The sequence below is a fragment of the Squalius cephalus genome (genome assembly GCF_949319135.1).
Source record: "Squalius cephalus genome assembly, chromosome: 9".
Taxonomy (NCBI): Eukaryota; Metazoa; Chordata; class Actinopteri; order Cypriniformes; family Leuciscidae; genus Squalius; species Squalius cephalus.
In genome coordinates this window covers 12,553,878-12,576,357 of record NC_137130.1, presented here as the reverse complement: position 1 = coordinate 12,576,357, position 22,480 = coordinate 12,553,878, and the positions used below count along the sequence as shown (strand labels likewise).

General features: G+C 38.0%; 1 protein-coding gene across 2 annotated transcripts; it reads right to left on the bottom strand.

Annotated features, from left to right (window-relative positions):
- Nucleotides 1-570: 570 nt before the first annotated feature.
- appb (amyloid beta (A4) precursor protein b) lies at nt 571-22,186 on the bottom strand. Of its 2 annotated transcripts, XM_079882044.1 has the most exons (17): nt 21,783-22,186; nt 16,768-16,935; nt 14,059-14,188; nt 13,676-13,788; nt 13,108-13,298; nt 11,247-11,491; nt 10,910-11,080; nt 8,113-8,246; nt 5,713-5,787; nt 5,270-5,428; nt 5,040-5,168; nt 4,852-4,951; nt 4,557-4,760; nt 4,022-4,075; nt 3,518-3,588; nt 3,258-3,404; nt 571-1,299 (listed from the first exon to the last, which is right to left on the bottom strand). In XM_079882044.1, the coding sequence occupies exons 1-17, from the start codon at nt 21,843-21,845 to the stop codon at nt 1,198-1,200; spliced, it is 2,256 nt and encodes a 751-aa protein (XP_079738170.1). In that variant the 5' UTR covers nt 21,846-22,186; the 3' UTR covers nt 571-1,197. The 2 variants fall into 2 exon arrangements, with proteins under 2 accessions (XP_079738170.1, XP_079738171.1); XM_079882045.1 differs by lacking the exon at nt 10,910-11,080 and having other exon boundaries at nt 21,783-22,094.
- Nucleotides 22,187-22,480: the final 294 nt, after the last annotated feature.

Here is a 22,480-nt window from a genome sequence, read left to right as displayed (position 1 = left end):
AACAAAAAAATGGTGGCTATTTCTGAAGCAAATTTCCACCACTTCATACCTCCTTTCCCTAATCCCGGCCCCATACCAAATCCCGACGTGGAATAAAACTTCATGAGGCAAAAAGGGTGTAGTTAGACCCTTAAAAAAAATGCAGAGTGCGTAGAACATTAACAAACCAAAACGTGGGCTAATATTACACTTCATAATACAATACATACATCTTTTTTCCAGCCCCATGCAACCCTTTAAGTGTGCGTGGCATGGTCCAAAAGAAAGAAAAAGCACACTTCAGTTAAAGCATGTCCCTGTGACAATGTAGCCAAGCAGATTTCTTTTTTCACTTATTTAAAATGTGATCACAAGAAGACAATAAAATGTACAATCCAGCTAAAATCTCTACATGTGAGAGAGGTCAAAGCCTGTGTTTGGATCCAGAAACCATCTCTCTGTTAAAATTTCCATGCACTACATAGATACAGCTAGCTTCTGCCTTAATTCAATACATATTACACATAAAATAAAAACATTCATTGCTTATGTTTTTTTTTTTTTTTACTTTTAACTTTGTTTTTTAATGTGTATTTTTTTAATGTTTTTTTTTTTTTTTACAGAAAAGAAAAACCTGAATGGAAAGTTTATTGATGAGTACATTATTCTGCATCTGGTAGTTTGCGTTTGGAGCCTCATGTAGCCAAACACAGCACCGCATCATCTGAGTGCCAAGGAAAAAGGAAGGAGGGCGAAAGAGGAAGGAAACGTGCAAACAAAAGAGGAGGCGTAAGTGCTTAAAGAAATTTCTGGAGGGGAACAAAAATGCTCACATGAGAGAAAAAAAAAAAACCCCTGTGAATTAGAGAACCATGGGTAAGTCAGAAGGAAAGCATGCATGGGTGAAGAGAACAGAGCAGAAGACGCATCATTCACCACACAATGCTGTGACGGACAAGCATGTGAACGCACAGATGGACCGTCGTACTGACAGATGGCTGAATGGGCAGCAATGATACATCACTTTTCTGTGCAAACCGATTGAGCGCTCATTCGATTGGATGAAATGGTCAGGTGATGGAAGCCACTCATCTCCATGGTGACAGAGCTGATCAACAGTGTGTATGAGGGATCAGTCTGCATTCTCTGTCCTGATGCAGTGGTGTGATGGTGCTGATGGTGTTGGTGAGGGGGAGTGCGGGGATTTGAAGTGGTTCTTCAGTTCTGCATCTGCTCGAAGAACTTGTAGGTGGGGTTCTCGTAGCCGTTCTGCTGCATCTTAGTAAGATGGCGTTCCTCAGGGGTCACCGCTGCGTCAACCTGAGATATTTAAAAAATATGGTGGTCATTAAATGCGTTTTTTTCATTCCCAGCAGTGTTCTTGTAGTATTTTTATATACTATTAAAGTATTTATTAATATTATGAACTAGCCTTTATTTTTATATTTTCAGTTTTTATTTAAAAAAACATGGAAACAAAGATGCCGCGATGCCAAACCCCCTCATGGATGTGTTTACAACTGACAACGAGTAATCAGGATCAACTAAACGCTTGATTGTGAGTATGTGAAGTATGTGAAATATGTAAAGTTCGAAGCATAGACTTTTTAAAATACGTCCAAGAGTTTTACACACCGGTCTGTTATTGTAGGGACATTGATGTTACATTTTCACGCCCCTAAGCTAGCCTGGCTAACGTCAGACCTCGTCTCATTGAGACGTGGTCTGGGAACCACATGTTCATTTTCTCGTATTTGAGGCGTGGTTTACGAATGCCCAGAGCCGTTTATTGGGCGCTACGAATGTCTATCAAATGCGCCTGTATGTAGCTCATAGCCAATCGTTTCAATTATACCAGATGACGTATGTAGAGCGACAGAAATTCGACGAGGAAGAAGACGAAATAAACTTGCGTTCTAAACTACTTAGAACACTATCTAAGGCTGCATCGAAAGGCAACTTCGCGTCTGCTGCCATGTTGGATCCATAGATATAAACAAACTGCTTCGGTGTGTCGCATAGACGTCGTCATCGTCTTGCTGCTCCCTCCCCGTTCTGTGATTGGTTCCCTTTTTGAGGGGAAAATCTGGTCCATGGTGTCCAGGCTGCCTAGCAGCGTGAATAAAATCGCGCTGCGCCAAGGAAGCATGGGGAAACCCAGGCTACCCCTAAACATGATGCAGAACAAAATAAACTTGGTTTAATTGGTTGCTTTAAATGTCAGTCAGATGGCCTCTGGGTGGTCCTTGGCCAATGAAAGCTGCTATGGAGTCCAGAGCTTCTGCTGTCACAGACTATATGAGCAGTAACTTGTCCTACCTTCCAATGACATTTCTCCAGCCTCCCTCCTCCTCCCCTTCTCCATTTTTAGGTCTACATTTGTCATTCTATGTATTACTCAGGGGGGAATATGAAAAATACATTGGATGACAAATGTAGGTCTAAAGCTGTAGAAGGGGAGAATGAGGAATGCTGGAGGAATGTCATTGGAGGAAGGTAGGTTAAGGTACCTAATCCTGGATTCAGACTACACAACATATTTGTCACTCTGTCAGATTATGTCTTTCAGACTACACGTTGCTTTCTGACCAGTCGTCGCACTGGCTGTCTTGTCGTCAGAAAAGCCCCTCACAAAAAAAGAAAACCTGACAGTGGACACGTTACTGGATTGCACAAAGATTACAGTATGGGCTGTCAATCCTCCAAAGCAAACTTGAGGTAGAATTTAATTATTTAAATTTTTTTAGCAAGTAGTAAAAATAAAATAAATGCACTAAACGTGTTCGCCTATCGTTCGCCAGCATTTATCTTTTTCACTTTTTTGCCGTATTGTTGCCATAGCTCCACAAACCTTTCCTCCATTACATAATTCCACATAGCAGCACAAATACCATCGTCTTTCTTTTGTTTCGGCATGTTTGAGAGGTGTGTTCAGAAGAGCTTCTGTGCTCCTATTGGTCAAAGTCACGTATGTGACGGAACCCGTTGCGGGGGAACCGAAAAAATATTAAACATGCTAGTTTTTCTGTTGTGACGTTGTGAAGCGTCACAGACACGGCGTCAGTTGTCGCCCCTTTTCATCTCTGATTATATGATCAAGTGAACTTTAAAAAAGACTACATTTTGAAATAGCAGATTTCTAGCTAATGAAATATTTTAGTGTAGGCAACAGAAAGTTCATTAAAGACTTTTAAATACTTTTCTTATTATTTCAATGACATTTCCAAGTTTGCAAATCACAAAATTGTCATGTAAAGATATCTGAACATGTTTCTCACCTCAATAACTCCATGGTGAATGGAAGTGTACTGCTTCTTCCTGAGCATAACAAGGGTGATTACAATGACAGTAGCAATCACGACTCCACCCACCATCAGTCCAATGATAGCCCCCTTATTAGAGCCCATGTCTTCTGCAAGGAACATCTGATTCGACACAAACACATCAATTAATTATTGCATGTGAAATATTAGATACATATAGATATTTTGTCTGTATGTATGCATGTTTAGTGAAATATGTGTGTAAATTGTTGTACCAGTCTCTTGTCACGAACATCATAACCAGCATTGTGTCTTTCTTCAATATCCAGCCGAACCTTTGGAATCTCTTAAAAATACACACATATGAACATATTCATTAGATATGTGATATTAAACATATGAAGAAGCCTCTATGGAAGACACTAGCACACATTTCAGACGTGAATCATGGCAGAGTCAAAGAAGAAAATGAAGAAAGCGCGCTCGGAAGAGTGCAGAGACGGCTCTGCGTGAGTGGTATTTACGTCAGTAATGTTAAATACAAGTACTCCACAGCGACTCTAGGGGTCGCTGTTTGAGAAAAACGGAAACTGCATAGTGTGCCTTTAAATAGGAAAATAACTTATGAGTTAACAATATGAGACAAATTCAAATTCTGCTGTAAAGAAGCTGTAAAAAGTGTTGTTACATATGAACTAAATATGTTGATTCAGTTCAGTTTCATAATTAACAAAGCAACTAAACAAAGCAATTGCTGAAAATAATAAGTAGACACTCACCAGGTCTCGTAGGCAGACCCCTATCTGGAATTGGACGGGCATCTACGGGTTCAACTGAGCAAGACAAAAAAGCCGCTCAGCCTCTTTTAAATCCAGCGTTTGATTATTTACACTACCGTTCAAAAAGTTTTGGGTGGGCAAGATTAATGTTTTTAAAAATATCTCTTTTTCTCACCAAGGCTGCATTTAAAAACTGTAATATTGAGAAAAAAAATAAATAATTGTATATATATTTTAAAATGTAATTTATTGCTGTGATGGGAAAACATCATTTTCAGTGTAACATGATCCTTCAGAAATCATTCTAATATGCTGATTTTGCACTCAAGAAACATTTCTTATTATTATCAATGTTGGAAATGGTTGTGCTGCTTTATATTTTTTGTAGAAACCATGATACATAAAAAAACCACATTTTTGAATGCCGGTGTATAGTTGTATATGATTGGTTACTCAATATGTATATACTTTTCATGAAAATGGGCCTTTTAAAGTTTTGCGGTTCAGTTCCAGCATTGAATGTGTTCATGTTTACCATGGTTGTCAGTGTTGGCCTGGTTGAAGCTTTCGGGGTGGATGAAGCCCAGGCCGTCCTGCTCTGGTGGCAGGATGTCCAGGGTGGTGGTGCTGTCAGGCAGGTCCGGCATCAGGGCGTCGTTCCCGTAGCTAACCCTCATCTTACTCTGAAGAGATGACAGCTGTTGGGTGACTTCCGCCTGGTCACGCTGAATCAGCAGTGCTGAGAAAGTTTCAGTAGACCCAAGTTTGAAACTTGTTCCCAAAATGATATGACAGTGAACTCAACACTAAATAAAGCACTTCACACTCACCCACTTGGTCCTGGATTTCATTAGCCACTTGTGGCACCTTGTAGAGATACCCCAAGGATTGGTTCATGCGTTCCTCAATAACACGCAGGTGGGTCATCACCTATGAGCACAAGGGGTCAAACTGAAGTTTGAAGTGTCTACACATTTTATATATTAAGTAGGAAAGAACAACCTTGACAAAAGCTTACAAATGGTCGAATCTGGGACGCCTTCTTCGGATCCACCTCCCGCACATGCTCAAAGTGTTTGAGGGTGTGCTGCCTGTCTTTCTGCTCCGCTCGTATGTACTTCTTCAACAGACTGAGAACCTGCCGAGGCTGTACGAGACGGGACACAGGAGAAAACTTGTAACAACATTGTAAACAACATGTGTAAGCCATTTTGTTAGTGGTTGAGCAGCATGGTTGTGTGCGTATACCCGAGGCTGGTCCGATTGAAGGGCGCTAAGGTAGCTTTCCAGAGCCTGACGGCGACGGTCGTTCAGCAGAGCTTCCACTCGTGCCATGTGGGTTTCTACCAGCTGCTGTCTTTCCCCGGCCGCTTCTTTCTCCAACGCCTCCACCTTCTCCTGGAAGCGCTATAGAAACACGAATAAACATTAATCCAGAAGCCTTTTATTAATCCCGAAGAATAAAATACTGTGCCTTTCAGTCCGCTTGAGAATCCCCCCTCCGCTTTAATGGAAACTGTATGCTGTGCTACTAAATCTGAATGCACTTGGACCGTAACCCCGCTAAGTGCTTTTATATAACAGGTTCACAAACCGCTAGATTATATTAACAATAAACTATGTTTATGTTCTGCCGTTCACTGCTTATGAATCATCAGCCAACATATCCTATTCACATTTATTAAGCTTACCTGAATTATGGTCTTCTTATCAGCACGAGGAAGATTCTTTGCCTGTCTCTCTGCCTCCTCCCATTCTCTCATTACCTGAAGAGAGATAAGAGGGATGAAAAGACAGGAGAAAAAATTATTTTGGTTATGTACAATGGTAAAATATAAATAATATATGATATTATAATATGACATCATTTTTTTATATTCATTTATAAATATTTAAATAAAAAATATTAATAATTGTTTCTAATTAAATACTACATTTACTTAAACTATTTTTGAGATAAAACATTTAATGCTTTTTTAAAATAATAATATCTTTAAAATTGCATTGACATACATAATTATACTTTTAAGGTTTTAACAAACAATAACATACCAATTAAATGGTCATAATTCACTTCAAACTTTTACTTTCACTGAACTAAATCAAAACTCTGATTCAGCAATCTCATGTTTTTTTTAATTCAGCAATCTCATTTTTCATTCTTTAAATGTTTCAGTAAAATATATATGTTTTTCCTGCATTAAACATTGTAATTGTACAATTGTCAGGATTATGTCATGTTTGATGTGTTTCCTTTGTTCCTTTTTCCCTCTTCTAGTTAGTTTCTATGGTTACTTATGGTTTGATTAGTGTTTGCACCTGATCTTCATTTAGTTGATTGGTTTGTTCAGTGTATTTAAGCTCTGTGTTTTCTTCTGTTCATTGGGCCTCATTCATGAAACACAAGCAGAACACATTTTTGTGTAAATCATTCGTACAGCTGCGCTGACATAAATTTTTACGGATTCATGAAAATGTTTGTATTTTCATAATGTTAGTTGGTACTGATACCTGCTATGTGTATATATATATATATATATATATATACACACACATATATATACATTCACCTAAAGGATTATTAGGAACACCATACTAATACTGTGTTTGACCCCCTTTCGCCTTCAGAGCTGCCTTAATTCTACGTGGCATTGATTCAACAAGGTGCTGAAAGCATTCTTTAGAAATGTTGGCCCATATTGATAGGATAGCATCTTGCATTTGATGGAGATTTGTGGGATGCACATCCAGGGCAGGAAACTCCCGTTCCACCACATCCCAAAGATGCTCTATTGGGTTGAGATCTGGTGACTGTGGGGGCCATTTTAGTACAGTGAACTCATTGTCATGTTCAAGAAACCAATTTGAAATGATTCGAGCTTTGTGACATGGTGCATTATCCTGCTGGAAGTAGCCATCAGAGGATGGGTACATGGTGGTCATAAAGGGATGGACATGGTCAGAAACAATGCTCAGGTAGGCCGTGGCATTTAAACGATGCCCAATTGGCACTAAGGGGCCTAAAGTGTGCCAAGAAAACATCCCCCACACCATTACACCATCACCACCAGCCTGCACAGTGGTAACAAGGCATGATGGATCCATGTTCTCATTCTGTTTAAGCCAAATTCTGACTCTACCATCTGAATGTCTCAACAGATATCGAGACTCATCAGACCAGGCAACATTTTTCCAGTCTTCAACTGTCCAATTTTGGTGAGCTCGTGCAAATTTGTAGCCTCTTTTTCCTATTTGTAGTGGAGATGAGTGGTACCCGGTGGGGTCTTCTGCTGTTGTAGCCCATCCGCCTCAAGGTTGTGCGTGTTGTGGCTTCACAAATGCTTTGCTGCATACCTCGGTTGTAACGAGTGGTTATTTCAGTCAAAGTTGCTCTTCTATCAGCTTGAATCAGTCGGCCCATTCTCCTCTGACCTCTAGCATCAACAAGGCATTTTCGCCCACAGGACTGCCGCATACTGGATGTTTTTCCCTTTTCACACCATTCTTTGTAAACCCTAGAAATGGTTGTGCGTGAAAATCCCAGTAACTGAGCAGATTGTGAAATACTCAGACCGGCCCCTCTGGCACCAACAACCATGCCACGCTCAAAATTGCTTATATCACCTTTCTTTCCCATTCTGACATTCAGTTTGGAGTTCAGGAGATTGTCTTGACCAGGACCACACCCCTAAATGCATTGAAGCAACTGTCATGTGATTGGTTGATTAGATAATTGCATTAATGAGAAATTGAACAGGTGTTCCTAGTAATCCTTTAGGTGAGTGTATATATATATATATACATATATAATATACATACAGTATATATATATACATTATATATATATATATATATATATATATACAGTGTATGTATATATATATATATATATATATATATATATATATATATATATATATATATATATATACATACATACATACACATAAATGTGATCCTATATAATCCTATAAAAAAGAGAAAATGTTTTTTAGTTCTGTTGCCCAGCCCTACTACCACCACACTGTTTTTGTAAGAGAACTTTGCCCCACTGCTATAACTGCATTATACCACTCTACTCAGGTTCCCACCTCTGACATTTTCTCTCTGTGTTTGGCCTCCAGGCTCTCCTTTGCTTTCTGGAAGCGGGTATGCTCATTCACATCTCCTGGAGCTTCCAGGTAACGATCCACAGCATCAGCAGGGCTCGGGGCCATGGTTGGCACTAGAGAGAGTGAGAAGTCTTGTTCAGCGAGTGTCAAAAAACAGATAAATGTGAGCCAGAGAATCTTCCTTTCGGCAAAGAGAGTGAAGACTCCAGGGAAATAACAGCTAGTTCCGATGCAGGTTAAAATTGGTTAGCAAAGTCAGAAACATTTGTGTGAGATTACTATTGCCAAAGGTTGCTATAATGCATGTTTTAGGTATGCTCAAAGAGTTAAAAGAGTTTTCATGCTGGAAAATCATCCAGTATGGTAGATCTATGTATATACAGTGACCCCAAAAAGTGTTTTGACACTTAAAACACTGAAGAAAATAAATGAATGTCACTGCATGAAGTAGAAAATATCAAATATGAGGCATATGCACACAAATTATGCTAGACTTTGTTGCAGAACTTTGAAATAATGTGCATCAATTAATAATGCAAAATAAGACCTGGTATTTTAGGGTACGTCTACACGACAACGATATTCTTAAAACGGAGAAGTTTATCCTTTGAGTTTTCCGCGTACAGATGACACCATTGTCAAAACGATCCCCATTCACACGGATCCACGAAAACGACTGAAAACCCTGTATTCTGCTGCCAGGCCATTAGGTGGCGATGAAACACTATAGACTGAACACGTAATACACGTGCATGGTGTCATCGTTTTCAGAGATTCGCGTTTTTGTTGTTTACACAGAGACCGTTTTCAAAAACTCGCACTTTGAAACCCGTTTTCAAAATCTAGCACTTTCAGGCACCCAAAACGCTGCTGCCGTGTAAATGAACGGCCAAAACGCATACAAATTTTTACATTTTTAGTTGAAAACGGTGTCGTTTAAACAGCCCCAAAGAGTAAACAGTTTATAAAGACATTTTAAAAAAGACATGAAGACATGTTTCACTAAGTATACAATACTTTTATCTTAATTTTGAACAGTTTGTCTATTGTTTTACCATTTTAAACCTAACATGTCCTTCAGTGATTTTTTTTTAAAAGTGTGCTTGAGCTCTCTTTAAAATAAATGCCATTTGATTTGATAATTTGTAATGCGGTGACATTTTTAATTGTGGAATAAGTGTCCAAATACTTTTTTGAGCCGCTGTAAGTGTGTGGGGGTGTGAGAGCTGTATTTCTATGGGTGTGTTTTGAAGCTGCTGTGACACTTTCTGACAGCGAGCATGCGGGAGCAGCCAGACTGGCTGTGAGGAATATGCCCTGTCAGAATGAGGGCTGCTCCGCTGTCACTCTCCCACAGCGTCCAGCATTGTGCTTAATCGAGCGTAAACCGCCCACTGAACCACTGCCGCAGACTGGTCTGACCAGAGGCCGACTACAGCTCCATCACTGGCCCACACACAGAGATAAACACAAACGGAGAGAGAGAATGGGGGAGGGTACATACAGAAGTGCAGTGTTCAGCAGGTTAAGAAATACACCCACTGACATGCAGGTGCTTAAAAAACAGACAAAAGCACAAACAAACATCCATGCTATCAAATATGTCAGTATCTACTCAAAATCTGTAGTGGCTGAAACTCAAAAAAAGCAAACACGAAACCGTAGTACAGTATGGAAAACATTGCCCATCATGAAGAATAATTGCTTTAATAAATAAATATATTCTCCTACGAACATATTCTATTAAACAATACCTTAATAACCACTTACTAATAATTAATATTTACTACAAAACAATCTGTATTGTATAAAGCACTATATAAATAAAGCTGTTTTGGGAAATATATAGATTTTATTGCTACTATTGACTCTATAACTGCTACTATATTTTCTCTCGAAATTTTAAAATCTGTATTTGATCTGATAACATGCAGTTCAGTAATTAAGTCAGATGTAATTCTGCAAATGCTTTTTGAACAATTCATTAAACAAACAGGCTCATAAGATTTACTTGTGCATGAATTAAACTACACTGGTAGCGCTGTCTTTGTTTTTGCATACAGCTAGCAAAGACAATACAATAAAAAAACATGGTCTTTGTATTATTTTACGGTATCCAGTTAAGGGACGGGAGGTATGAGTAATGTTAAATCACATCGATAATATAAGAAATAAGCAAGAAATATTCATATATTAAATAACAATGCATGTATGCCTATTTATGAATAATTCAGTTAATTAAATACTTTACGAATCTCACTTGAACATTTTATTTTATAATGTCCTTTTTTATTTGAAACTTGATGCACAAAGGTTAAGATATGTATGATAAGACTGGCATCAGTGCTAAAACAGCTTCACATTATGCAACACTTGTGTTAAAAACTTAAGTGTCATCAAAAAAGGATCAAAACAAGCAAATCTGACGCCACTCATCCCTATGCCCCGTGTTTTTACTTATCACTTACAATCCGGATTTGAATATTAAAACAATATTATTTCATTTAACATGGTGCTGTAGATTCAGGAAACGAAGATGGAGAGTTTCAGAAAAGTTCCAGTGTGCTCAGACAAGACAGCAGGAGGTTAAACTAAAGGAACTAGGCGCTGTGCCTGTACAGTCACCTCACAGAGACCTGTAATCCATGCGGGCTAAAGCATCAAGCCATCTGCTGAGCTTGTGAGTTTAGCACGAATGAAGCAAAGAAGGTGAGAGAGAGACGATGTGCTGGTTAGCAGAGAGGTGAACTTCCTCTCAGGAGTCGTCTGGACTTACACACACTGCTGCTGCAGACAGCCATGCAGTACTCCTCTGATTCAAAGTTATTGCGGTTGCCCCCACAGCCCCCAAAGATGAAGGGGGCGCATCGGCCCATCTCCACCACAAAATACCAACGGGGAATCTTGTCATGGCATGGCCCCAACCGAGCAGGGGCCCAGCACACCGCTAATGGAGAAGAGACACTCTTTGATTTGTTTAAATGTAACATTTTGCTCCAGTTTTGGGTATCTTTTGGTGCATTCTCTCAAACATGTCTTGTAAGGGTGTTTTTTCACATTTGAATACTGAAATGTACCACTGAAATGTACACTTAAGCATACACAAATCTCACCTCGCACAACCTCCTCTATAGACTCTGTTGTGGTAGTGGTGGTGGTTGTCATTGCAACGTTGGAGGTCTGCTCGCTGGTGTCTTGTTCGTCGGTTGTGTCTTCATCGTCATCTTCCTCGTCTTCATCATCTTCACCGTCACCATCTTCATCGTTGTCCCATACTTCCTCTTCCTCATTGTTGATATCCTCATCATCCTCAGTCACAGCGGGCTCAGGTTTGGTCGGGGTCTGCTCTCTCAGCACGCTGTGATGCAAAAATGTATGAAGTTCACGGCATATTAAAGTCTGAGACTATATTGAAAAGGTGGGACACAATATTTTTGCTATATGTATGTTTTTTATTTACACTTAAAAAACATTTTGCATTTACCCTTTTTCTTGCCCTTTTAACCCTCTGGTGCTGATTTTCTTTTTTACTTCATCAGAATGGTACAAAACTTGGTAAAGGTTTTAGCACTTGCTATGTGAACACAAAATAAAACCATGGACATGATTCGACAGGGTTAAATGGTCCTGAAAAAATAGTCACACTTGTACTCCATTTCTCCATTCTGCCACCTGATGGAGTTTTGGTTCCTTGCCACTGTCACCTTTGTCGCCTTTTTTCACCTTTGTTGCCATTGGCTTTTGGCTTGCTTAGTTGGGGACATTAAATTTAACATTTAATTTAATATTCAACAATAATATTGATCTGCCTGCATTGACACCATTATATGAGAACTGAACTGAGCTAAGCTAGTTTCTCCAGAGCGGCTATATATGTAAATGAACTAAATTAATAACTTTTTTACAACAAAAATGAAACATCACTGAGCTTACTTAAGCTGGACTGTGACGCTATTTTCTTCTGGAAACAAACTCTGTTGCATCACAAACCTGTTATCTCTAAAGCTGCTTTCTGTATTGTAAAAAGCGCTATATATATAAATGTGACTTGACTTGAATTGTACTGTTCGTAGTAAAAAAATACCGCATTGGAAACAAATGTGAAGCAAATTTCATCTAGTGGAAACATTTGGTACTACGCCTAAACCAAATGTTACTGAAAGCTAATTTTTTGAGATATCAAGCACAAATTTGGAACACAGCTTGTTTAGATTTATGGATTTTCTCACAGTTTTAGAGTAAAACATGTTTTGGAAAATATATATTTCATATAAAATTTAAAAATAGTATTTGTATGCATTGTTCATAATAATAAACTTGAACTTTATAACTTTTTTTTTTGTTTCACTTTTTGAAACTTTTTTTCACATCAGCAATAATCTACCAACATTCAAGATTCTTTAAAAAAAGACCAAACTTAAGACTGTGATCCAAAACATTCAAGATTTACGACAGTAAATTTCATTTTCAGGTCTATGCATTCATGGTTCATAACTATTCTACAAATATAATTTAGTACCATAAAATCCCCCCAAAAACACAAAATATTAAATAAAAAACATTATTGAACTAAAATATAGTACATTAATTTTGTTTAAATAAAAAAAAGGAATTTTTGACCGCCATGCAAGCAGCACCAGAGGGTTAAGTACATTTTGCAATATATTTTGCATTACATTAGCAATACATTTATAAATTGAAAATATTTAGTACTTTTTACAACATTTATGTAACATATATTTTGACCCAATATGGGATGCTTTTCATCTTTCTCAAATCATGCTGGAGAACATAATAATCATGCAGCTAGAGTGCTTCTGTCATGAAAGCAAAGGGTGGACATAATAAATTGCAAAAATATTATAATTATTTATTCTGATAATATAATTTCTATAAAAAAGTTGTTCAAAATAAACACGTTCACAAGTGGTCTCAGAACGAAGTGTCAATAATACCACTTGTGTGTGTGTGTACCTGCTGTCGGTATACTCGGCCTCTGCGCCGCCCCACCACACATCTGAGTTGGCCTCCTCCTGCTCCTCGCTGTCTAACTCCTTGTGCTCCTCCATGGGGCAGCACACAAACTCTACACCACGGAAACGGTCGATGCCGCACGGCAGCAGCATGCCGTAGTCATGGAGATTCATGGAACGATCACCGCAGGACTGCAGAGGGGCAGCCACAGGGAAAGTGTGAGTGAGAACGAAAGCAAGAGAGGTATAAGGCGCTGAGTCATCATAGAGCTATAAGTAGAATGCTCTCGTGGGTTAGATAGAGATGAATTATACATCCTATTCAATCATAATCTGCCTACACCATTATTTAACATGCATGTCTGGGGATATCATTTTATATTAAACATTAAAGCAAAAATAAAAAGCAAACATTTCTTTTCAAATGGGGATTTACTCAAATAGGAACTAAATTCAGTTCTGGAGGTGCCTGATCTGGATCCGGCTTTTTCTGGCACAGATTACAGCTGTGTATGGTTTTATAACTTTGTGAAAGAGTACAGTAAATGTCATGTGGTGTGACCTCTGACCTCTTTGGCCACCGTGTGCCAGTGCAGATGACTCTCGCACATGTCCATTCGCTCCTGGTGCAGGAACTTGCACTTGTCTGGGACCAGGAGGGCGTCGCTTACAAACTCCCCAACTAAAAAAAACACACAAACATTTGCTCATCAGGTGCTCAAATAGATTTTTGCTGATATGTAACTTGCAGCTGAAAATATCCTGAGCAAACGTCATGTTTTGATGAATCTCATCTTATCGGATGTGGAAGGATGATAGGAAATCACACAACAGCCACGCTAAAAGCATTAGTTTAATGTTCCACAAATCCAGGTTAAAACCTGAGGAGTGGCAGAGTACTGATGTAATCATCACATTGAAGGATACTTTAATGTAAAACACTAATATGTACCCAAGCAGCGGTAGGGGACCACAATGTGCGCGTGACTGCGGCACTGGCGGCGACCCATTTTGCACCAGTTTTGGATGCTGATGGGCTGGTTGGCCTCCACTACGTTAGTGATCTGGAGGTCTGGGTATACCTGTGGGAGTCAAGACAGTGTACAAATTACCAGCTGTTGTTGAGGTCAACAGAAAAGCCATTTGCAATTCATTTTACTTGCATAACCTGACCTATTTTCAAGTGAAACAGGATATTCAATGAGACAGGATGAGGGATCTTGATTTTATCCATTGGTAAGTGCTTGGATGGTGAAAAGGAGGTGGAATATATCAGAATGTAGAAACATTTGAGGGGTTGGTAGCATCATCCAAAACAGAAAAGTCGTTTCAGAGGTGAAGCAAAATAAATTTCAATGAAAGATTGCAACATATATATTTTTTTCTTATTATCTCAGGATTAAAGGGGTCCTATTATGCTTTTCAACTTTAGTTAGTGTGTAATGTTGCTGTTTAAGCATAAAAAAATCTGCAAGTTTACAAAGCTGAAAGTCCACTCCAAAGGGAGTTATTTTATTTAACAGAATCCACTTTCCAAAGAACTACAACAAATGGCTCGTTTGGACTACAACATGATTTTTCAGGGCTTTATGAAGTCATAATGTTCCTCATTTAAATAATACCCGCCCACGGAATACGCAGAAAAGCGGATGAGGCCTGGATAAGCTGCTGCTATGTCAAAGAGACGCTTTTTCACAACTCATTTGTTTGACCTTCCTAAGGCTGACGAACTTAGAATGGGTCAAATTTATTTTAAACACTGTTCCTGAACATTATAGTCCTGATATTTATCTGTGCGCTGCACATTTTACGAAGAACAGCTTCCAGTACCACGATGCAGCCTACACACAAATGCTGCTCCGTTTCCACCTTGTCGGGACAATACGTTGTTTGTGGATGACAACTTATAAGTATGTCTTCTTATTTGTAGTTACATATTCTATTGACTAGAAATATAATTCTATAGTTCTAATTATAAGTTTTATGTGTGCTACGTTTGCCTGTTAGCCAACATTAGTGTTGATATAGGGTTGTTTACTATAGCTTTTGTAAGCTCTCGCTTTTGTAAGGCTGTTCACCGCCCCTTAGGGAAATAAACTATGTTTTTGTGAACGATTACTGTTTGTCTGACCATAGTTTTCTGACAAATATCATGATTAAATGGTGCATAACATCGTACCTATCATGTACAAGAAAAACATAATGTACCACTCCTGGTGAAACGACCTGTGAAATCTGTGCTTGAAATCAGTTCTGGATGCTCCTCTTGTTGTTAACATTGTCAGGGTCTGAATCGGGTTTGAAATTGACGCCATCCTTTATATTTACACTAGAGCAGAACTCGTGGATATGGAGGGTTGGGACATTTCCCGATAAAATGCAGCTAAACGCTGCCAATCACAACACACTGGGCCAGCTAACCAATCACATCACATTTCGCATTTCGGAAGGAGGGGCTTCATCGAAACTGGAACTAAATGCGTTCAGGACAGACTAGTAGAGAGGAGCTGTAATAATGTAAAATATGTGAAAAATAAAGTGTTTTTTTTTTTTTAACAATCAAGCATGAAAGCATATTCTAGTACAACCCAAAAACAAAATCAAGACTTTGTAAAAGGGCATAATAGGACCCCTTTAACTAAATAATTGTGATTTAAAAAAAAAAACTAAGCAATTTTCCCCCTCATCACCATCACAAGCTGGCATTAATTAATTAAAATTAATCCTAAAAACAACTGTTTGTTTTCACATATTGTCTTACAGCCAAAACTCAAACTTCATGGCTGAACATATTTAGTTGCAAAATGTATCTTTGCACAATAAGACCATGAATGCGTAAAAAGGGTCAGTTAAGATTTCAGAAATATTTTTTCTGACTAAATTTATTAGAATATATTTAGTAAAATAAACATTTGATGTCAGATTTTTGTTTGTACTATGTACTCATTTGCAAACATACACTACAATTCAAAGGTTTGGGGTCAGTAAGATTTTTTAATGTTTCTGAAAGAATCTCTTATGCTCACCAAGGCCGCATTTATTTGATCAAAAATAATAATCAGTAATATTGTGAAATATTATTACAAAATTTAAAATTCAATTTTAATATATTTTCAGCAGTCATTACTCCAGTCTTCAGTGTCACATGATCCTTCAGAAATCATTTGAATAAACATTTCGTATTATTATCATGTTGAAAACTGTTTTGCTGCCTAATATTTTTGTGGAAACTGTGAAACATGTTTTTTTTGAGGATTCTCTATTCAGTAGAACAGCACTTATTTGAAATAGAAATCTTTGTAACATTACAAATGTCTTTACTGTCATAAAGACTTTTTCACTGAAACCAAACCTTTGAACGGTAGAGTATACTGGCATTACATTGGCTATCGGCCACACTGCTACCCAAATAACAGCATCAGCCATTGACAAACTTATATCAGTCGACCACTAAATAGAACGTGACATGCTTATGTAATACTCAGCAGCCTCCTATTATATACTGTGATTGTCATTATATAATTGACTTTAACTCCTAAAGTAATCCCGATACAATGTTTTACAATGTGTGTAAGCTTGCTATTGACAACTAACACTGACACAGCAGCAGAACTCGTTATATTTGCTCGTCTGGTTTTATATCTTTTTTCTCTCTCATTACCTCTTGGCAGTACTGAAGGATGCCCTCTTTAGTGCCGATGCAGCTCTTGGTGCCAGTTGGATCCGGCTCCCACTTGCCACTCTGGACGTTGATATGCATGTTGAGTTTCCCACAGAACATGGCCACCTGGGGCTCCGCCAACAAGCCCACTGAGTCATCTGATGGCACCTGCCAACAGCACAATCAGCAGGAACATGAGGAACCATTATCACATAAGCCTATGATCTTCAGATGTCTTCATGTGGTGGGTTTTCTCAGCAAATATTGATGTATACAATCAACTGTGATTAACCTGATTAAGTAAGCAGCCTATCATTTAATTAATTCGATAACAGAGACAGGATGACAATGAAAAGAGGAAAAACTGCAAATGTGTGGGGAAGCACAAGAATTAAACAATTCAACAAATAGTTTATGTGCGGTATAGATATATATATATATATAACAGCAGGTTTGCCCATCTATTTAGAGCACTAAACATTATAATGTCCAAGAAACATGTTTTGTGGGGTTCAGACAGGGACATACAGATACAAGGAAATTACTTTGAATCTACATACAAACACGTACGACGAACAATATTGCACCAAATGTTGCCCTAACTAGCCAAACAGAAAGTCGACTGGATAAACAGTTTCATATTGAACAATGTTGGGTTTTGAGTTCTCAGAATGCACTGTGTATGGAGTGAATAAATTATGTAGCGACTGTTATCAGGTTATTGCTGTACTGTTTGCTGGCTTTATTTATGCTGTTGTTGCTGTTTTTGTGGTCCTCCTTGCTAGCAGTGTTCAAATTATACCAAAGCTTTTAGCGGGTAAGCAAGTGTTAGAAAACATCTCCTGGTATTCAATAAAATATTTAATACTATATAAATATGTATACACCTACACACTACCATTCAAAAGTTTGGGTCAGTTAGATTTTTGGATGTATCCTTGTTGAATAAAATCTTAAATTTCTTAAAACTTAATCCTACCCAAACATTTAAATGGTATAGTTAGTATACATTTATCTTCATTTTCAACATAGAAATATATAACTATGATAACTATGGAGGATTTGTTTTCCATACTAAATCAAAATGAATAATCAAAATAATTTCACTCTTTTTGGCTAAACTAAATTGTAAAGCTACAAGCAACTCAACTGAAACCATGAGAGTGAAAACTCTCTGATACTTGTAAACAAACATTAATCTTTTAGAGCCACAATACCAGTTATGTAACGTAGCCTACAATATCAAACATTACTGCCTTATTCAGTTCAGGGTTAAAAGCCTCGAATACAATCTAATCTCTTTGAAGTGGGTGGGAAGATTAAAAAAAAAATAAGATAGAAAGGGAGAGATAAAGTAAGAGTTTGGTCCTGAAAATGACACGAAGGAAAACATATTTGCAGAAGACACTCAATTCATAGTCAGTGAGAGAGAGAATAATGGTGGACCTCTTTTGTGTGTCTTTGGCCTGGCCTCGACCCAGTGAGTCACAAAGGTTCCTTACAACCAGACCCACCCTGTCTGTTCAACTGAGCGTGAGGGATTATGGGACTGTTGTGTTTCCCCTCTTTTGTCCTGGGTAACAAACAGTGGAAGTGCTGCTGTAGCCAGCTGTCTGAAAGATGCATCTGTCTCATTAAGACGATGGCTTAATAAGACATAGATAGATAGATAGATAGATAGATAGATAGATAGATAGATAGATAGATAGATAGATAGATAGATAGATAGATAGAAGGGGTGTAACAATATATTGTGTCACAATATATCTCAATACAAAAATATGTATTGTGGATAATGACAATCTGTATTCAGTATAGTTCACCCAAAATGAAAATTACAAGGCTATGTGAGAAAAAAACTGAGTTTTAGTGTCAGTACTACATTAAACTACTATGTATAATATTAAATATAATGTATAATTCAGTGCAATGGGGGAATATGTGTGGGTTCTGATAATGCCAACTGTCTTATGTTACCAGTAAAAACATTATTTTAGTCAGTGACAAAGTGCAAATATTCGTCTAAAATAATTCTGTACTTTCACCTTCAGAATGATGAATATTTGTTTATTCTGGTGTCACCATTGTCCTCTGCATTGGGTTACCAGCACCAAGTCCAAACCTATTCATTTACACCCACAATGTAATATCAAATTTAACATTTTAATCAACAGTACATTTTCTTGTTAACCTTTTACCATATGTCTTGGAGTATCGCAATAATATCGTATCGTGATATGTATCGAATCGTGACATGAGGGTATCGTCGTTACACCCCTAACAGATGGATGGATAGATAGATAGATAGATAGATAGATAGATAGATAGATAGATAGATAGATAGATAGATAGATAGATAGGATGATAGATAGACTCTGTCCATAATGTTTTTCTTTCTAACCTTTTAACAAATGGCTTGGTGGTTATAGTGCAATAAAACATCTCTATGCTGTAGGGCAATTTAAAAACAGAATACTGTAATTATGCTGGCCGCACTACAGTAGTTAGGCTAACTCTTTAGGAAAACCATGTGTTAGACATAAAATGGTCTTAACTACTGCAATAAGCTGCAAAATTTCAGCTATAGATTGTTTTACATGAGATCATTACCATCAATGTATGATATAAGAAATACTTTAACACTGACACAGCCACTGAGCCACTAGTGAAAGCTAATCATCTGTGGATAACAGTGTACCAAAATAGTGTCTCAGCCAGGTTGTCATAGCAGTTCAGCATCCACATTAGTGCAAAATGAAAATGTGCAGCTTTCAACAGTCATTCAGCTCTGGCTTAATCTTAAAGGCTGTCAAAAATCAATGAGGTAGTTTTTGTACCACTCAAAAACAATCTAAAACCGACCATGTTTACATGTTTCACTGATATTTCCCAGTCAAACAAAGAAAGCCCTTTTCAGATGGAGGCTAACCGAAAACAGATTTACCAATTATACACAAAATAAGCAAAGGGACATTTCAGGAAAAACATGGTGACCAGTAAAGAGGTGACAACACAAACTCTCAGAGCTTGTTTTGGCACATTACCTACAAATGACACCTTTTAATGAAAAAAGCTTTAGGCCAGTGTAAGTCATTATATAATTTGCACTCTGAATGGTACAAGGGTCAATTTGTAACTTTTTGGTTCACAACTTTGTCATTTGACATGCCTACATCACAAAAATCCACACTTATTCATTTAATTTTGAAGACCCAATAAAATCAATATAACTGAGATTAATTTAGTCAATGTTTAGGAATACAGCAGCAGCAGATGACCTCTGAGCTAACACACATGAAATAAGACCCACAAACATGAGTTTAAACAGTTGTTGTGACATAATTGTGATTGTGAATCAATAATAATGTGGAAAAACAATGACAGAACCTGTTATTTTTTTTGCTGATCTAATAGGCTACTGAACAGAGCTTTAATTATCCCAGCTTACAATTTTTGGTTCCCAGAGTGTTCTAGAAACATTAGTTTATGGTTATTAAAACAAATAGCGTTACCTAAAAAAAAAAAAAAGTTCCTATAATGTTAGGAAACAAAATAACCAGATGGGAACCATAACATTAGGTACATTTTTTTTTTGTTATCCTGCGAAAATACAGCTGATTTGTAACTAAAATGTTATGATTAATTTTTAAATAATGTTGAAATATCCTATTTGTAATCTGGGAGTCACGCCCCTTAAGGCTCTACATTATTTTCACCCTGATATTGGTACCATTATAGGCTACCATATTTTAAAAGAACACTAACAACACCACATCTACATGTAGACAGTATTACAGAAAACTATGTAGATAAAATATCCCTATGTGTAAAGTGACTACCAGGTGTCAATAAGCTCCATATTCAAGTACCACCATTAAAATAATCTGTGCATTAAAAGAACATGTATTGCAGTGTGTTTGTGGGAGTGAGAAAGTTTATCTATCCATATAGGAGATTTTGCCTTAACGAGATAAAAAAAAAAAAAAAAAAAAAAAAAAAATGAAACGCCGCAGTTCACGGACGCCATCTTGCTTCTGTCAACTAACATCTTTTTGTAGGCCTAATATTCCTCACAAAATCTCTCCACCATGAACAAGTCCTACATCATTTACGCATTTTAACAATCACGCCTAGGCTATAACAAAGCAAATTCCTTCATAAAGACATGTATGAATAATAGATGCGCAAAAGGCGCCGCAGAGGAATGAGCGTTGTCCTCTGATGCTGGCTCAGGAGGGCCGTCGGATATATTGCTGCCACAGCATTTATTCGCCCAAAATGGAGCTCTGCAATCTTGCAAACCTGCCACAGGTTTTAAATTTATTTTCTTTTATCGTGTAAATAAAAGGTCTATAGGCAAACTGCAGGTGGTGAGAGAATGCGCTCTTTAACACATGTCCCCTTGACAAAGAGCTGTCAGTCACTGATGTTTACATGATTCCACCAGACGCATCTGTATGACATGAGTTCATATTCCTCCGTTCCACATTTGCTCTAACATAGAAAAAAAACATTACAGGCACAGCAGCATACAATCGCCATATCAGCGTTTTCCACAGTGCAATTCTTCATTATAGCATGTTTCAATGCCACGTTTCACCTTCGAATGTGATGCTAATGTTTTATATGAAGGTGTGCAAATTACCATCAGGTATTAAAACAATGCTACTTAAGATGCTAGAATGATGCGCGTCTTATGTATCACTTTCATGCGCTACAGTTCGCCCGCTGTGCCTAATATTAGTGGCGATCCTGCCTGCACCAGGAGCCTCCACCCAACACTTTTTAATTGATCTAAAACACCGATGGAAAAGAAACCCAACTGGCAACTGCATTAGAGAGAAGTATGATCGTGCAGGAATACGCAGCTGACAATCACGTCGCGCTCAAATGTCTGTCTGCATCCGTGTCATGCTCTAGCTTTGCGTTTTTCCTCCCCTTCGCTCCCAGGCCGTCATTTAAAGTATGGAGGAGAATCAAGCTACGTCTCCATTACACACAATCACTATTCTTACCTCGATGGCGAGCGACAAAGTCGTCAGTATTGACAGCAGGAATACCGTACGGTCCATATCCATGGCCGTGTTCCCAAGCGCAGCACGTCCTGATGGATAAATGTCCTGAGAGGTTCAGGGTTTTTCTGTCGCGATTTTTCAGCTCCGTGTTCCCCTATCGTCTATGCTGGGCTGTGCTTTGTGAGAATGCGCGACTGCACACAGCTGCTCCAGTGAAAGTCAGCTGACCACACGTCTGGAGAGAGGAGAGTGTGGAAGAGAAGGGAGTCAGATAGATTGAAGGTGGTGGTCAGTGAGGAAACCGCAGAATTCGACCGATACATCATCAACACACAGGGATGATTGAACAGCAAAGCAGACACAATCGCAAAGCATGTTTGAGAGTTGAATCTCTACTATTGCATAATTTTGGTGTAACGTTCCGGTTTAGGTTTGAACGAAGTAATTAGGCTATTTACTTATAGGCTACCTAAACCGACACGTTACACCAAATAAATAGGCCTATAGAAATAAGCAAAGCCACTGAATGATTTCATTCAGTTTTTGTAACCTCAAAACCACCCCAAAATGAGGTCAAAGAAAAAGCTTGGAAGAACTCTTAAAAGTGTGTAAAAATGACCATGGAACCAAAGCAACAAAAAATATGACTGTTGAAAATGATGAACTGTTACTTCACAGTAGACATAATTTCTTACATT